The sequence below is a fragment of the Daldinia childiae genome, assembly GCF_008694065.1.
Source record: "Daldinia childiae strain JS-1345 chromosome Unknown Scaffold5, whole genome shotgun sequence".
NCBI lineage: Eukaryota > Fungi > Ascomycota > Sordariomycetes > Xylariales > Hypoxylaceae > Daldinia > Daldinia childiae.
Window position 1 is genome coordinate 1,049,043 of NW_022984646.1, and position 15,979 is coordinate 1,065,021.

Sequence of the window (15,979 nt, forward strand, 5' to 3'; positions counted from 1 at the left end):
GGTATTTCGTCTTATGGTAATATTCGTTACTTGAAATAGCAATTCGAGTATGTTAGAAGCCAGTAATAAAGAAACGATAGTTTCTTAGTTTGGTATTTTTGGTATTTAAGCTATGCTTATTGGAAGCTTTTAGCATTCAAAACAAATACCTACCTTTCCCTTCTATATGGTTTCACTTTTTCTTGTCCAGTGGGAACCTTGACTTATACTTCACTTCGAGCTGTAACCTCTCTTATTCCAGAGCCGTAATTATCCCCAGCCTCATCAGTATCAAGTCTATCCAGCGCTCTATCAACCTCCTTATCCCATTTACTTAACCCAACAATCACCCACTCAAGGATTCCAACTAGGTATAGAGCAACACATTGTCCAACCCATAGACCTTGAAGACCCCATCCATGGAAAGCAAGGTAGATCCCCGCTGGTAGCGCGCCGCCGTAGTAACTGAGTAGATTAACAAGAGCACCAATCCATTGTCGGCCCATACCCCGGAGTACACCGCCGCAACTCCCGTTCAGCCCATCAGCGATCTGGAACAGCGCGACAAAAGGCATGACGTCTGCGACAAGCTGAACTACGCGATCGTCGTCGTTAAAGATCCTACCAAAAACATTTCTAGTGCTCATTAGAATGGCGAGTATAACGGTACCTAAAATCGTAGATAAGACGGCGGCGCAGTGGGCAGCGCGTGCTGCCTCGCGGGGCTTCCGTGCTCCTAGGAGGTTACCTATCCGAGCCGAGGCGGCGACACCTAGACCGAAAGGAACCGTGTTGATGACCTGATCGGCCGTCATGATGACGGACTGTGCGGCGAGCGCGATAGTGCCAAGTCTGCCAGCGGCCAGAGCAACAATCTCAAAAGCCCACCACTCCGTGCCCACGTGAATAACTCCCAAGAAGGCCAGGCGTGCGAACGGCCAAAGATTCGAAGCTGCGCGACGGGGATCAAAGCCGCCCCAGCACTCGTGGCCGTGTATGAAGGTTGAGTATGCGACGAGAAGTAGGAATGAAATCCAGTAAGATATGCCCGTCGCAAGAGGAGCACCATAGAGGCCTAGACCGAGAGGATAAATGAAGAGGTAGTTGAGCAACGCATTAAGCGGCGACGTGATCAGGAGCACGTATGTTCCCGGTCTGTATATCTCCTGCGCCTGCAAATACTTCTTCATCGATTCGAACCACACGTATCCTAGGCCTCCTGGGATTAGAATATGTAGAAACTTGCTTCCTTCGACGCAGATGAATTCTTCCTGGCCAAGAACGCGGAACAGGGGGCCGGAAAATCCCCATATTACGGCCACGACGGCGTAGAATGCGGTCAGTACTATGATGCCGCGTTGCAGCAGGATCCCAAGGTCGTGCTTGTCTTGAGAGCCGGTGAAGCTCGTCGATGCGAGGGTGTCTAGCGCTGTTGTGCCGCCCATGGCGATTAACCAGCCGGTGGCCATTGCAAACACTATACATATGGATTTCGCACGTTAGATATTATATACTTTTAAAATATGCTAAGGGGGGTGCCGGATTTATGGGATATATTTCATATTTAAAGACAGATAGGTATATGTATATCGATGGTAGGAGAAGGCTTAGATTTTACTAACTATAGCAGAAAGCAGCCGTAGCTAGTGCTTCTGGAGAGAGACGTCCTACGATCAAGACAGAGATGGTCTGAAGGCTGTTTTGAAGTGTATAAGCCAATATCACCGGGATAGACGCCTTAGTCAAGAGCCAGATTTCAGCCAGCCATTGCCGGTATTGGGGAGTGTTAGCCTCTGCACCATCCAGAGGCGCCTTTGGCAGGAGCGCGGTCAATTCATCGTTGAAAGGTATACTTGAAGGAGACGATGGAGTTGGTATCGATGACGAGAATTCATCAGCCATTTTGAAGGATATGTGAAGTGAGAACTTGAAGGAGCTTGGACAGGACAGGATGCGAAATAGAGCGCCTGTAAAATCCCAAGCATGGCAAGATAAAGGTGAGAGAATCTTATCTACATTAGGTACCCTTATCCTTTATTATGAATCGGAAATTTCACTTTGATATCTGAGAGCCTTTTGGGAATAACCTTCAACTAGCATGGATAGGGATACATCCCTCCCTCCTAGGGGATATAAAGACGAAACATCTTGCGGGGCTGTAAATTACTACCCCTTTACGTTTTTTAACTTGTCTAGAAGTATTCATATTAGCGTGCGGTTTTATCTATATTGATCAATGGCAAGACGCTGGTCCTGGATAGCGGCAAGATGGTAGATAAGCATGCAGATAGAAGAGTTCATAGAGTCGTGGGATGAAGTCTAGACAACCAATAGACGATTATCTACCCCGTAAATTATTGAGAAAAATGTCCGTGATATCGAGTTGCACTCGGGGCTAGTGCCACAAGGAGGACCGAATAAGATGCCGTGCATATGGCAGTCAGTGACGGGCAGCGGGCTGCCGTTGAAGACGGCGGATGGCAGTGTAACCGAGATTCCCGATTTGCCAATTCGTGCCGCCAAGAAGAATGGCGAAAGCCGGCGTGGGTTTTTGCTAGGTAATTTACGATGCAGAGCCCCGTCTCCGCCGTTCTATCATAGGTTGCTAGACATGCGAGCATTATCTAAGACCAATTGGTATCGAGGAATGAGTTGGCATTGCATTGATTACCGGGAGCCAGCTGTGTTTGGTAGGTATTATAGTATGAAATTGCTAATGGTTATAAGTATGGAGACCAACGATACCTACATGATCTGACATATTAACAAACGTATCAGTAACCTCGGGAGCTTCAATTACTTACGGAAAATATAATAGATACTTTATAGGCGGTGATGTCATGTATCTTATTATTATTATTCTTATCTGCCTCTCTTTCGAGTTGAGATATCAAATGATAACGGTATCTCTTAGTATTTTATAAAGTCTTTGACTAAAACCAAGACGTAATGCTAGATTTATAAAAATGTAATTATTATAAAGAGGGGTATTTAAGCCCCTGAAAAGAATGAAAAAGCGGTAGAGTAAAAGAATGAAGAAAAGTTCTCTTTTCCCCTCGATTAGACTCACCAAAGAGTATATCGATAGTTGGACTCTACATGAGAGGACCATAGGTAATTAGTATAATATAAGGAAATTCCTAGGTAGGCTCTGCTCAGTACTAGGAAACTTTACCAAATCATCAACATTTCCCATTATATTATTATTACAACTGCTACCAACCCGCCAATGGTCGCTATACAAATGTTTGGTCTAAAATTTAATAACTAGGCCATTAGGTGAACAGGGTAAGATATAGAAATTATAAAGTATGATCAAGAGACCCATACACATGGTACCGAGACAGGGGATAGAAGGAGAATGAGCCCCAATACTCCCCAATACCCCGAGTTACCCCAGATCTATACCGGTCTAACCGTAATTACCTCCACAATTCGGCAGACAATTCTAGATCTACTCGGTAAAATTAATCCAGGATCACCGAACACCAGTTAATTAACCGTTAAGCGACGATGTCTTTATTAATAAGAATAGGGTCCCATCGCATGGACGGTAGCCTAGCTGGCTGCATTCGCATCTCACCACAGGTGAAGGAGTGAAAAGAGGAGGAAACATACAATGAGGTTATTCTCGTTGGTGAGCGCACACTTGGCGTTCCTCGCGTCTGTAGCTTCATCCGCGGCGGTGCAGGCTGGCAATTCTACCTATTATAACCCAGTGTTACCAGGCTGGCACTCGGACCCGTCGTGCACGCAGGTCGACGGGACCTTCTTCTGCGTGACGTCTACCTTTATATCCTTCCCCGGGCTTCCCCTATACGCATCGAAGGACCTGATAAATTGGAAGTTAGTCAGTCATGCGTGGAACCGTGAGAGCCAGCTCCCCGGAATCAGTTGGAACACAACTGGCCAGCAGCAGGGCATGTATGCGGCGACTATCCGCCACCGTGACGGGCAATTCTACGTGATATGTGAGTATATTGGTACGTCGAAGGGGCTCATTGGCGTAGTCTTCAAGTCGGACGACCCCTTCAGCGACGAAGCTTGGAGCGACCCTGTTACTTTCTCGGCAGATAAGATCGATCCAGACCTATTTTGGGACGACGACGGTAAGGCTTATGTAGCCACGCAGAGCGTCATCCTCCAGGAAATCGATCTTGAGACTGGCGAAGTTAGCCAACCGCCTATCAGCCTTTGGAATGGAACAGGAGGCGTGTGGCCTGAAGGCCCGCATCTGTATAAGAAGGACGGTTGGTATTATTTGATGATCGCCGAGGGTGGCACTGAGACAAACCATTCGATCACGATCGCTCGATCTCGCAATCTAACCGGTCCTTACGAAGCGTACGAGAATAATCCTATTCTAAACGAACCGTGGCACCGACGAGTACTTCCAGACCGTTGGCCACGGCGACCTATTCCAAGACGCCAATGGAAACTGGTGGGGTATGGCGCTCGCCACCCGCTCAGGTCCCCAATTCGAGATCTACCCGATGGGTCGGGAAGCGGTGCTCTTCCCAGTGACGTGGGAAGAGGGCGAGTGGCCTGTATTACAGCCGGTTCGGGGTAAGATGAGCGGATGGCCATTACCCCCAACCAGCCGCGACATCCCCGGCGATGGCCCCTTCAACTCCGACCCCGACGTATATGATTTCGAAGAGGGAACCACGATCCCGCGTAACCTAGTCTACTGGCGCGTGCCTCGGGACGGCGCATTCTCCGTGACACCCAAAGGCCTGCAGATCGTGCCGAGCCGGAACAACCTAACGGGAATACCCTTCTCCTTAACCACACCCGAGCTTAGCGGCCAGCAGGGCCTTTCCTTCATCGGCCGACGGCAGACCGACACGCTGTTCAGCTTCAGCGTAGACGTGGATTTCGCCCCACGGCAAGTCGGCCAAGAGGCCGGCGTCACCATCTTCCTCACGCAGGTCAACCACATCGATCTCGGCGTCGTGCTCGTACCCGGAATCTCCAATTCAACGTGCTCGGAAGCCCAGACAGCACAGGTAGCACTGCGGTTCCGCGCCGAGGGCACCGGCATCCCCCCTGAGCCGCGAACTATTGCTGTTCCGAAGGACTGGCTCGATGGACCTATTAGGCTGCACGTCGACGCGGCGAACGCGACGCATTATAGTCTTGCTGCTGCGCCGGCTGCGGATCCGGATGCTAGGATCCTTGTTGGCACGGCGTCGGCGGAGCTCGTGAGTGGTGGTAATGGCTCTTTTGTCGGTAGTTTGGTTGGCGCGTATGCGACGTGCAATGGAGCTGGTGTTGGGGTGGAGTGTCCGCAGGGCGGGGAGGCGTATTTTACTCGCTGGAGGTACGCTGGCGCGGGCCAGTATGTCTCGGCGACGGAGGTGGTGTAGATAGTTCGGTTATATTTATAGGTACCTACAGTATATTTATATCCGTCCGGTTGTGCTTCCGTTCGTCCTGGTTATACCGTATACACAGAAGATCTCTCGGTCTGTGAATGGAATGATCTGAGAGACTCAACAGGCTGCCGGCGATGCCTTTTGATCAGTCTTGAGAATAGCCCCTTTTTCTTCTGCTGCTCTCCTTTAATGCATGATGAGCATTGGCATGATAGGTACGAAGAGCTCCCACACGAATCTGTATACGAACTCGAGCGGGATGTGGGCAAACTGTGAATTTGCCTTGTTCTGGGAACTTTTGATATCATCCACCTGAACAGTCTGTTTTTCTTTAGATATCGCGTTGGGCTCGAACGTCTATCGAATGAGCCTCGCGAGTTTCTACGGGAGTTCGATAGGGATGTGATGGATCTGGTAGGACTTTCTTGTGGGTCGTTGTCTTCACATCTCGTAGGGACGCTGTGTAGTAGGTCTCTTTCCTGATCTTGTGGTATGGCGGAAGATAAATGTGAAGATACGAAGGACTCTGAACGAGGTCTTAGAGAGACTTTTCGTCTAGCTTGCTGTGCCGTTTCGCCTGTTTTAACCGTCATAGTCATTGCTATGCCATTTTTCCACTGCTTTCTAATATTATCAGGATGTTTTATTTCGTCAGAAACGGATTCTCTTATATATCGTCGTGATATGTTGGTGCATCCCGATTCGCGGGTTGTCGAAGGTAGTGCTCGGCGTAGCGAAGAAGTAGACTCAGGGGTAGCCTCGTAACGTTGCCGCAACACCGCAGTGTCCAAACCGCCGGATGTGAGGATACTTCCGGCATAGGACGAAGTGTCGGCAAGCCAGCGTCGAAGCATCAAGCTCTTGCCGTCATCTGAGAGGTGCTTATTGATTCGTGCTACTCTGTTCAATATCTGGGCGACATCATCTTGCAAGGTAATTAACAACACCGGGTCTTCGGAATATATTATCAGGATGTGGTCAACTAACGTACTCTTCATATAAACGGTATCATCCTTAATTCCTATAACGTTATCCTTAACGTCTTCGATAGTAATCCTAAATGGATATAGAGTAAGTGATACGCTCAATCTACGCGAAGACAACGAACATACAAGTTGGCTATGCCTAATGCCAGGCCTAAATCATGCTTGTGCGTATTGAGACTGTTTTTCAACATTTCCAAGCTCCTTTTTCCACTGAATGCCCAACGTATTGTTTTTGTGCCAAGTGGAGGATGATAGTAGGAGAGAATCCCGAAGATTTCGTTAATAGTCTTGCCACAACTGGCCACAACATCCGATATATCGTTTCTTAGATCCCTAGGTATTCGCTCTAAGAAGTCCTCGGTGACGAGCTTTATCATAGCGCTCATTGACTCAAGTTCCGCTATTATCTCGTTGACATCGGCCTCGGCTGTTTGTATACCACGCACAAAAGGAGCGGCCACCCCAGAGACTTTGAATATAAGGCCCCCCAAAGTTATGCACGCCATTGAAATAGATAAAGGATCCATGTTGGTTGCTCTCGTAGATATCTAATAGAATATTGTAACATAGTAATATTAATTATACGTCTAGCGAAGTTGATGATAATCTGTTAGTTATATAAACCCATCTCTTCAGAATTTCCCGTTGGGCTCTCTGCGGGGTCTATCTGCCTTGGTCTTCAGACGAGGCTGTCCAATCTTTAACCAATAGATGTATGCGGTTACAATAACAATGCAGGCAAAGTCGCGGGTTGTGTGCTGGGAAGAACCTGTGGCTGTCGTGTTCAATACCAACCACCCGAGTGACATTCAGCGAGGATTGAAATGATACTGGGATTAAAGAATGCTTCTACTAAGGCAGATCTAAATGGTGTAAGGAGAAGCACTTCAATAACTATAAACTATCGGTTTCTATTTGTCTAAGCCGGCATCATTCATATCTGGAACGTGGGGGGGGGATAATATCTATGCCAGTGGGTAAGAATTTGGCATACTAATACTTGGTTGGTCACGTCGTTTCTCTGCTGTACGTTCGAATGTCCTGATAGGAGGTTTAGACTCGAAAAACAAATATTATAGATACCCTATTGGTACCCCAATTGTTTAACTACTCGACTAATTCAAACATGATTATTTTTTCTTCCTGTGCATAATCCAAGCCCCTATACACTGGTTGTATTTCGTATTTCTCGCGTAAACGACAAAATTAAGTAACCAAGGTGCACGAAATTCATTCAATACCCTTAGAACTATTCCGGAATAAAGCTTTCAGCGCCCGCGCAGGACATGAATTACATCAGGGTACTTGCCCCTGAGAATACAAGTCGACCCGAACGCCAAGCCCGTCTTCTCCGTGTTTATTCGTAACTCTGCACCCCTTGGTCGTACATTCAATAACCGGACCCCCAAATTTAGCATGCATTACTCTCTCGTAAAGTCGTAGCATACTCCCTACCGGTCCTAGAGAAACGGTCATTGTCGATCCGATCAGCAGCCTATACGCCGATCTGGGACATATTAGGACCGCGAACAGAACCACCGAGCCGCGCCGGAGCTCTTTTAAGACAAAGAAGAGGCTGGCGGCGAAGGCAGCGAAGAGAAACCATAAGAATACAGTGCTAGCCTGGATCTCACGGCATCGCTTCTCAGTATCCTCTGAACCAAATGCAATGTAATCGCTGGTTTTGTGTCCCTAGCCAAAATAGTTAGTAAAGAAGATCGAGGACCATGTTAGGTTAGATGGATGGGAGCTACATACTATATTGGAGCAGTTCACTGCTTGTAATTTTGCGGAGTAAGACAATAGCAGCGATGAAGGTGAAGAGAGTCGCGGCGCTGTCGAGAGCAAGAGCTACGACAGGGATTGCGACGGCGGCGACGAAGTGCGAAACCAGACCGTAGATGATGGCAAGCCAGGAGAGGGCGCACACGAACATGACATAGTTAATAGCGGATTCGGATCCGGAGACATTGCTTGCGATAACATTGCCGACAAGGGCAGTAGTGAGCAGGACAAGAAGGAACTGCACGATGCGCAGCACGGACTTGATCATGGTCTCCATATTGATGATAGTGTGCTTATATCGCGAGATGGTAAAGCGTTTATTTGGTAACAAAAGCTATAGATAATAATCGACAGCTATATGTAGCGTCTGGGTGGATATGTTCTATCGATACCTAAGGTAGCTTGGCTGAGCTGGTTTACTAGTGAATAGTAAACGATGAGATCTTAGGTTGTTGCTTGGTGTTTTTTAGGTTGGTTGTTGTGGCTCTGGCGGGGAATAACGGGTATTGATGGTCCTGCGAATAACGGAAGATGGGATTTGGATTCGAGGATGAATTGTGATTTAATCTGTTGACGAGGGTGTATTATTGGTTGATAGTTTGAGTCTAAGCTATGGAAGTTTGGTTGATGTCGATCAAATGATGCGCATCGATGGATGTTGTTGCTAAAAAAGGTTTAGAAACTGGAGAGATGTATGTATGGAGATGTAAAGATGTAGAGATGTAGAGATGTAGAAGATGTACACTAAAAATGCAGTGAAAGAAATGATGACCAGGTGATTCGTGATCGGCAGTTGCGGGATAATAGGTAGGTTAGCTTACCTTTTCTATGTAGTTCCCTTATAATAATAAGTATGCCATATGCTGCCTTCGCTTGCTGTTTCTGTATTTCTATGTTTCTGTTGCTGTTTCTGAATTCGCAAACTATGACCTCATTGGATCTTTCCTTATTATTCTAGAAGTAGTGACGTATACAATAATCCGCGATGCATGTGCTAATTCAACTTTTTTGAACGCGGACTGGTAAGACGAAAGTTTAAATGGTTAAATGGTTAAATGGTTACTCGAGATTTACGGATACAGAACTAATTATTCTATCATGATTCTTAAATCATTCGGATGCGGCCTACAATGTTATTATTACCAAGTTTCTTTGACTTCCAAATCCAATCAGACACATAAAGACCCTGCACCAAGTCGTACATGGTATCCTTGGACATCAGTGTCGTACTGAATCTATGGTTGGCCGGGCACTCAGCCCAAGAGCGGGCCAATCATGCCGACATCTTGCGACTCCGCACCATCTGCATCACTCAAGCTCCGTTCCCGATAAGATCTCATAATTCCGAATGATTGGCTCTTATGATTTCCCCAAGTTTAACACTTTGACCCAGCAACCGCGAGCCGCGAGCCGCGCGGGACCCTGCATCTTCTTTATTCCAATCCATTTATAGTTCAGTTAACCTCAGAAGTGTTTTATCATATACAATTGAGAATCGACTTTTATCATGTGACAATATAGTTATGTCTTATAAACCCATCCCTATGATTGCCACCCGAGCTTTAGCCGACGCCATACGGGTTCGGCAATGGCAGTATGGTCTTAGAGAAACAACCCAAGAAATATCATAGTTAGGTAGTTATTACTTGCTAAGAGGCTTTTCCATTGTTAATTTACTTTCCTGTTAATATGCTTAATTAAAATACTATTCATATTCGACCTGGTCTTTATCCAAACTTCCAATTTATTGCGACCTTACCTGTTAAAAAAAGACTGGGGAAATAATCCGATATGATGAGTCTCGTTAAAACTCCGGGCATTAAGCGATCTAGACAGGTCGGTACCTAGGTACATCCTTAGGAGTGGGTTGACACCTCGTTGCATCACCATGCATGTACGTACTACGTTTTAATTGAACAAAGCTCTTTTTTTTTTCTTCCCGGTCCCGAGTTTCTGAGCTCACCGTCGTGTCATGATAATACTGTTCTTCGAAAGAGCTACAGTTTTGAACAATTTATAATTAGCGACCGTCACGAGGTAGGGAATGTTTTTTTTTTTTCTTTTCCTTTGTAACGCCCAATCGGATTTTATATTAGCTACGTCCCGCAATGTCCCTTGCGGCGTAACCGGATATAGGTCTCGCTAACCTTCCGAACCTTCTCGTCCGAACCCACCGGCGCTATTATCAGATACTTCTTTCTGCGTTTACAACTCACCTGCCGTGCCCATGCCCCGAGGCTGTTCGACGTAAGCATCGTATTTACTAACTTTTAAAAAGAGGTTATATAAAAAATGCCTCCGGTTTACTCCCGTTTGTTCCAACCAATGTGGGCGCGTGTACTACGACAGACGACACCAAACTTAGAGAGAGCAGTATGGAAGCGCACTTTCGTCTCCGGGTCGCAACAGACTGTCCCATTTGCGATACGACAACCGAATATATTTAGTTTTCTATCCAAATCTTCGAAATCACCATTACGCTCGACCCGGCGATCATTTCACCGAACTTCCCGCTTACGAGACGCAAAACCTTCTCCGAAAGATGTTCCAGCTCAAGAACCGCAAGGGATCACAGCAAGACTGAAGAAACTATCAAGAGAATATGGTTGGGCTGCTTTGGGAGTTTATCTAGGCTTGACTGTTCTAGATTTTCCGTTCTGCTTCCTACTAGTGCGGTCGGTAGGGACAGATAGGATAGGTCCGTGTTAATGGCACTGATAGAAAAGGGATATCACTGACAGAGCCTAGGCGCAATCGAACACTGGGTGGTATCAAATGCCTCCAAATTGATACCACAATCCGTCCGAACTAGGTGGCGTGAATACCGTGAAGCCCTCAAAGAAGGCGAAAAGGAAAACCTCGGGGACACTGAAATCAGCGAAGATGTCGAGATGGCTGGCTGGGGTGTAGAAGAGGCTGAAAAACGGCACAAGGCCGAAGCCAGTAAGTTTTATGGAGGATACATCTACGTCAACCCTACCTACTCACATAACTCGCAGGCCTCGGGACCCAGTTAGCTCTTGCTTATGCGGTGCATAAAAGCTTCATATTCCTTCGAGTGCCCTTGACCGCTGCGATAACGCCTAAGGTAGTGAAGGTCCTTAGGTCATGGGGCTGGAAAATTGGAAAGCGACCAAGCAAGCGGTGACCGGAGGTTATTCTCCAATGAGCGAGAGCTTTACTTAGCCACGGCAGTCTCTTCATGAGTTATGAAGTGTCCTTACACGGTTTAATGCTTGGATGAATGACCTGTAAAATAGGCGTGAGGGGATGTACGATCGATAAAACACCATTAGACTCACTCCACATAGAAGATAAACGTCAAAACTAAAATTACATAATTCAAGGATGCACTCTATATGATTTACACGAAGAACGAGTTAACGAACGATCTAGAATGTTATTTACCTAGGTATGTACCTCATAAGAGCGCAACACTGACAATAAACGCAACTAGTTTGGATACGGGGAAGCCGGTGGTTACTCTAGTTTAATAGTTTGACTCTGTTCAGCGATATTTATTATAAGGCGGCGACATGCGGTAGATGAAAAAGTTGCACACAACTCATTAAAGTTTGGACTGGCTTCAATCCCATCTCGCTGGGAAACATTCTATTCGACTACACACGAGTTGGTGGATCTGACTAGCTACGTACGCCTTCGTTTACTCCAGCAACTTGCTACGTAGCGCGAGAGCCAAGTACAAATTCTGGATATCAGATGGAGAATAAGGTTGCAGCTAGTTAGGAATTTGTACAAGGAGCAACTCATGTTTGAAGAGAACATTAAATATAACCAGGTAGTTGAGTAGTTAGATCCGGCTTCCCCTGAAAATAGCAAGTCCCATTATATTTTACCCTATTTATGGGAGATAGTTCGTAATGCAGCCTGTATGCCATAGGTCAGGATATTATGCTCCTCTAAAAGTGCCGGAGTAAAAATGGACTCGAGCTACTGACCATGTGGGATGAAAATTTAGCGTAACGGAAACAAGTAATATTCTTAGTTGGCACGAGAGAAGTGCTTCTATCAAGAATAAGGTTCAATAGGACATCTTGGCGTAACGGCAATCTTGCCATCCGTCATATTCTCTATAGTGCCCCGTAGCTCTATTTCGGTAGGATTAGTATAGCCATGGTTAGGTCTCAATGGTAGTTGGTGAGAGGACCAAGCCAATTGCCTTATCATCCACCACAATATGCCTAACTTCAATTAAACGGTCAAATATAAGTCCCCTATAATGTTGAAATATTCTATCTTACTCCCATGACTGATCATTCTCTTATATTAAAGGTTACTTGTCAGTTTCGGATATAGCTCGGCTTACCATGACCAGTCTCCCTAAAGGACGGTCAGAATTCTCCGGTGGCCATAGTGAAACTTACTCGATCGTAATCCATATGTAATGTACCTGAATAAGGTCGTTACATCTAAAACCAGCACGTTGCTGCAGGGATTGCGCATACGGGACCAGGCGCTACTACAGAACCCGTTGTCCTGAAAAGCACCTACAGTGATCCCGGGGAAATGGAATAGGGGTAAGGGAATAAGAACAATAACCAAATTCATGACTCGAAATATGTTATCGATCAGATTTAGCAGATCACCGAGTAGATGGGCTACCCCTAGCGTGCCATATGGCAATCTTCGCACGTTTCTTAGGTCCACTAGACTAATATAGACGTGCAACTTGACGAAGAAAACCGGATGACCCTAGGGTTAGCTTCACTTCGAGAGATCAACTTTCATTATAGGTAGGTATGTACCAGGTATCTTGAGTCGGAAGGAAGTATGCTCTTTAATTATTTAAAGGCAATGGCCTGCTGTAAAACAGGAGAAACCACATACCTTTAGATACCTCCCATGCGTACCCGCGGACCCAAACTTCAACTTACCTACATATACAGATACCTAACCTAATACTTTATTTTATTCTTTATATATTCGTCAACTATACTTCGACCAAGAGCTACCTTTAACGATTGAATGTCATTGAAATTACCACTCTACATGCCTTATATAGACTCAGAACTTCTCCTTAATTACAACTTGTCGCCCAACACACGTCACAGGACACAGTCTTGGATGAAAACATACTCAGAACCAGTAATACCATTGCTAAACATGGAGGACAGTATGTTTACCGCCCGCGTGCTTTTTTTATTACCTCTGCCTCTTGGATTATTGCAACACTGGAAAATCCCAACTCAGCGTGCATACACACATATACACACCATACCATATCCTATGCTAACGAAACAGATACGGACAGCAAAGAGAGCCGACAACAATTCTTATATTCAGAGTTCAATTTTGATGTGACTTCAGAATTTGGTCTTCCCGAAAGTGCGATATCTACAGTTTTGATGGCACTAAGTCTCGCAAGAGACCTCCCCGACGCCTTCAAGAACCCGAAAATCGAAACCATACTAAAAGAAGCACTAAACAGAATCTGGCTAAAGCTCTTAACAATGCCGTCTTATGTCATGACGAGAAACGAGTTCGCGGTTTTCAACTTCTTCCAAGACCTAGATCTTGATAGTACGTTAGTTGCGATAGCTATTAACGCGAGGGCTCGTTATTGGGACGAAACTCATGGCGATGCCTAAGGTTGACTTATAAGGGATTTCAATTATGTCTTTAGGTGCGAAGGGGGCACGGCGTTAGGTTAGACAGGTACTCTTACTGGCATGAGTACCCCTAAATTTGATTGGCTTAGAAATCCATAATAGCTTCACTTAACAATAGCAACTGTTCATAGAGCCACAAATAGGGTCAAATTAATGATTAAAATGATGTTAGTCATAACAGGTATTTTGAAGCTTTGAGGCTTTGAAGCTTTTGAATATTTCGGGCCTCTTTTTTCGTGGTTTTATCTAAACTTTGTTTAAATTTATGTGATGTTGAAACTTGCATTGTTGAGCTTTTGAGGCTTGTTACTTCTATCTCAGCCACATACTGCCCCTCGCCTTAGGTAATCCTCATGTTATGACGGCTGACTTACATAGGTACCTAGGTACATACCTTGTAACTACACGCTTTGATTGAAGCTTTGAGGACCTCAATTTCCTCCTTCTTTAACTTATCAAGTGGAAATAAATAATTCTTTCCCTCCCTACATTCTACTTTTATAATTGGACTTATAATGATAATTCAGTCTTCGCTCATTTACGCTTTACTAGCAGGCTACTACGAACTTTGCTATACTCACTCATTTCTAGCATAAAATACTTAGGGTAATTACGTATCTTCGCTCTCAGGTCCATCAATACGCATCAAGATGATATCCCGGATTCCCGAGAAGACAACGTCCGATATTAAGGCTCCGCATCATCCTCGTCATCAACACTACGACGCCTTGAGGCAACCTGTCATCACAATTGAGGACCGGCCGAGGCTGAAGCTAATTTTGACTCTTTTGGTCTTCTTTCGCTTGCTTGGTTTATAAAATTAAATTTTAAACAATGTCCTTCTATTTTAGATCTTAAACAAATCACCCGGTCGGAATTTGAACCTGAAATCTCACATTCGATTCCCGCTTCGCTACAGACTCAGACACCGCTGGAGTGCTTTCAGGTCGCGCAACCTGTGCTCACCTCTAATGGCCCATCCGGTAATAGGTCCAAATCTGCGGAGGGTCCCTCGCCAGATAAGGCTTGTTCAGTCCTATTAATGAAACATGTTTTTGCATTCAGTTATGGCACGCCATTCGTTGGTACGTTACCTAGATACTTACCTGGGAGACTTTCATGTATGTGTGTAGAACAACGATCTCTAATAGTTAATAGGAAATTATACACCACCTAGCTGCTCTTTTAATCGTGTTATTATGAACTTCACTGTTGTCTCTCAAGGCCGCCAATTCGATCGTCTGGCGTTGATGTATTTTGGCGACACCGAAGTATGGCGTACTTCCACTGCGGAGCCAACAGTACCCCCAGGTATACGTTGGACATTTTTAAAGGATATGACGGAGTACCTTTACTTTTGGAAATCCCCCCAGAAATTAATTTTCGACCTAGGGAACCTAGTAGACGACAAGTATACTGGGTCATTCAATGCTACTCTAACTGCTACGTTCTTTATGGCTGATATTGGGACTGACGAAGCACCTCCGGCAGACTTGGTTATCCCGATATCTGCGAGAAAAGGGGGCGCAAATGGAGCAAGCCAATTTACGCTTCCAGCAGATGCGCGACTAACACTATCAGTTTTCCTCGAAATGCTAATCGAGCCGTCTTCACTGTCTCGGCCAATGGACAAGCTTCAGAGGAGTTCTGGTGGGGAAACGTTCTGCAAAGCGATACTCTCGCGTTTAGCCAGACTGCTGGGCAACTGCCTGGACTGTCTCCCTTTCGAGAAGTCCAATTGCTCATCGATGGCAAGCTCGCTGGAGCCCAATGGCCGTTCCCAGTGATATTCACCGGCGGGGTGGTACCTAGTCTACATCGGCCCGTCGTTGGTTTACAGGCTTTTGACTTAAGAGAGCATCAGATAGATATCACCCCATGGCTACCTACATTATGTGATGGAGTCGACCACACATTTGCTATTAAGGTCGCCGGCTTAAATAACTCAGAAAATATTACCGACTTTACACTGACAGAAAGAGTCAACGACAGCTGGTATGTTACAGGTAAAATATTCGTGTGGCTAGATGAAGAAGGATCGGTGACTACCGGCACGGGCCCTTCAGTAGAGTCCTCGGACCCGGTCATTTCGCTTTCGAGCCAAGTTACCCAGAATGCAACAGGATTTAACGAATCGCTGGCTTTTAACGTGACCGTTCAAAGGACAATTAGTATCAAATCATCTATTAAGTCGAAGGGTCAAAATGGAGAGAGTACTTGG

General features: G+C 45.7%; 5 protein-coding genes across 5 annotated transcripts; 3 read left to right on the top strand and 2 right to left on the bottom strand.

Annotated features, from left to right (window-relative positions):
• Window positions 1-203: 203 nt before the first annotated feature.
• On the bottom strand, window positions 204-1,881 carry GL218_05424 (putative transporter C11D3.06; the record flags this gene model as incomplete). The annotated part of the gene is made up of 2 exons (XM_033582087.1): window positions 204-1,456; window positions 1,602-1,881. 2 exons carry the CDS (start codon window positions 1,879-1,881, stop codon window positions 204-206), a joined length of 1,533 nt encoding a protein of 510 aa, XP_033434867.1.
• A 1,717-nt stretch (window positions 1,882-3,598) lies between these two features.
• GL218_05425 (Xylosidase/arabinosidase) lies at window positions 3,599-5,348 on the top strand (the record flags this gene model as incomplete). The annotated part of the gene is made up of 2 exons (XM_033582088.1): window positions 3,599-4,229; window positions 4,405-5,348. The coding sequence occupies 2 exons, from the start codon at window positions 3,599-3,601 to the stop codon at window positions 5,346-5,348; spliced, it is 1,575 nt and encodes a 524-aa protein (XP_033434866.1).
• A 2,291-nt stretch (window positions 5,349-7,639) lies between these two features.
• Window positions 7,640-8,405, bottom strand: GL218_05426 (Non-classical export protein 2; the record flags this gene model as incomplete). Its single annotated transcript, XM_033582089.1, has 2 exons — window positions 7,640-8,021; window positions 8,098-8,405. 2 exons carry the CDS (start codon window positions 8,403-8,405, stop codon window positions 7,640-7,642), a joined length of 690 nt encoding a protein of 229 aa, XP_033434869.1.
• A 2,015-nt stretch (window positions 8,406-10,420) lies between these two features.
• Window positions 10,421-11,276, top strand: GL218_05427 (uncharacterized protein; the record flags this gene model as incomplete). The annotated part of the gene is made up of 3 exons (XM_033582090.1): window positions 10,421-10,826; window positions 10,877-11,071; window positions 11,128-11,276. 3 exons carry the CDS (start codon window positions 10,421-10,423, stop codon window positions 11,274-11,276), a joined length of 750 nt encoding a protein of 249 aa, XP_033434868.1.
• Window positions 11,277-13,252: 1,976 nt separating this feature from the next.
• On the top strand, window positions 13,253-13,737 carry GL218_05428 (uncharacterized protein; the record flags this gene model as incomplete). Its single annotated transcript, XM_033582091.1, has 2 exons — window positions 13,253-13,262; window positions 13,391-13,737. The coding sequence occupies 2 exons, from the start codon at window positions 13,253-13,255 to the stop codon at window positions 13,735-13,737; spliced, it is 357 nt and encodes a 118-aa protein (XP_033434875.1).
• Between the last annotated feature and the right edge of the window lie 2,242 nt (window positions 13,738-15,979).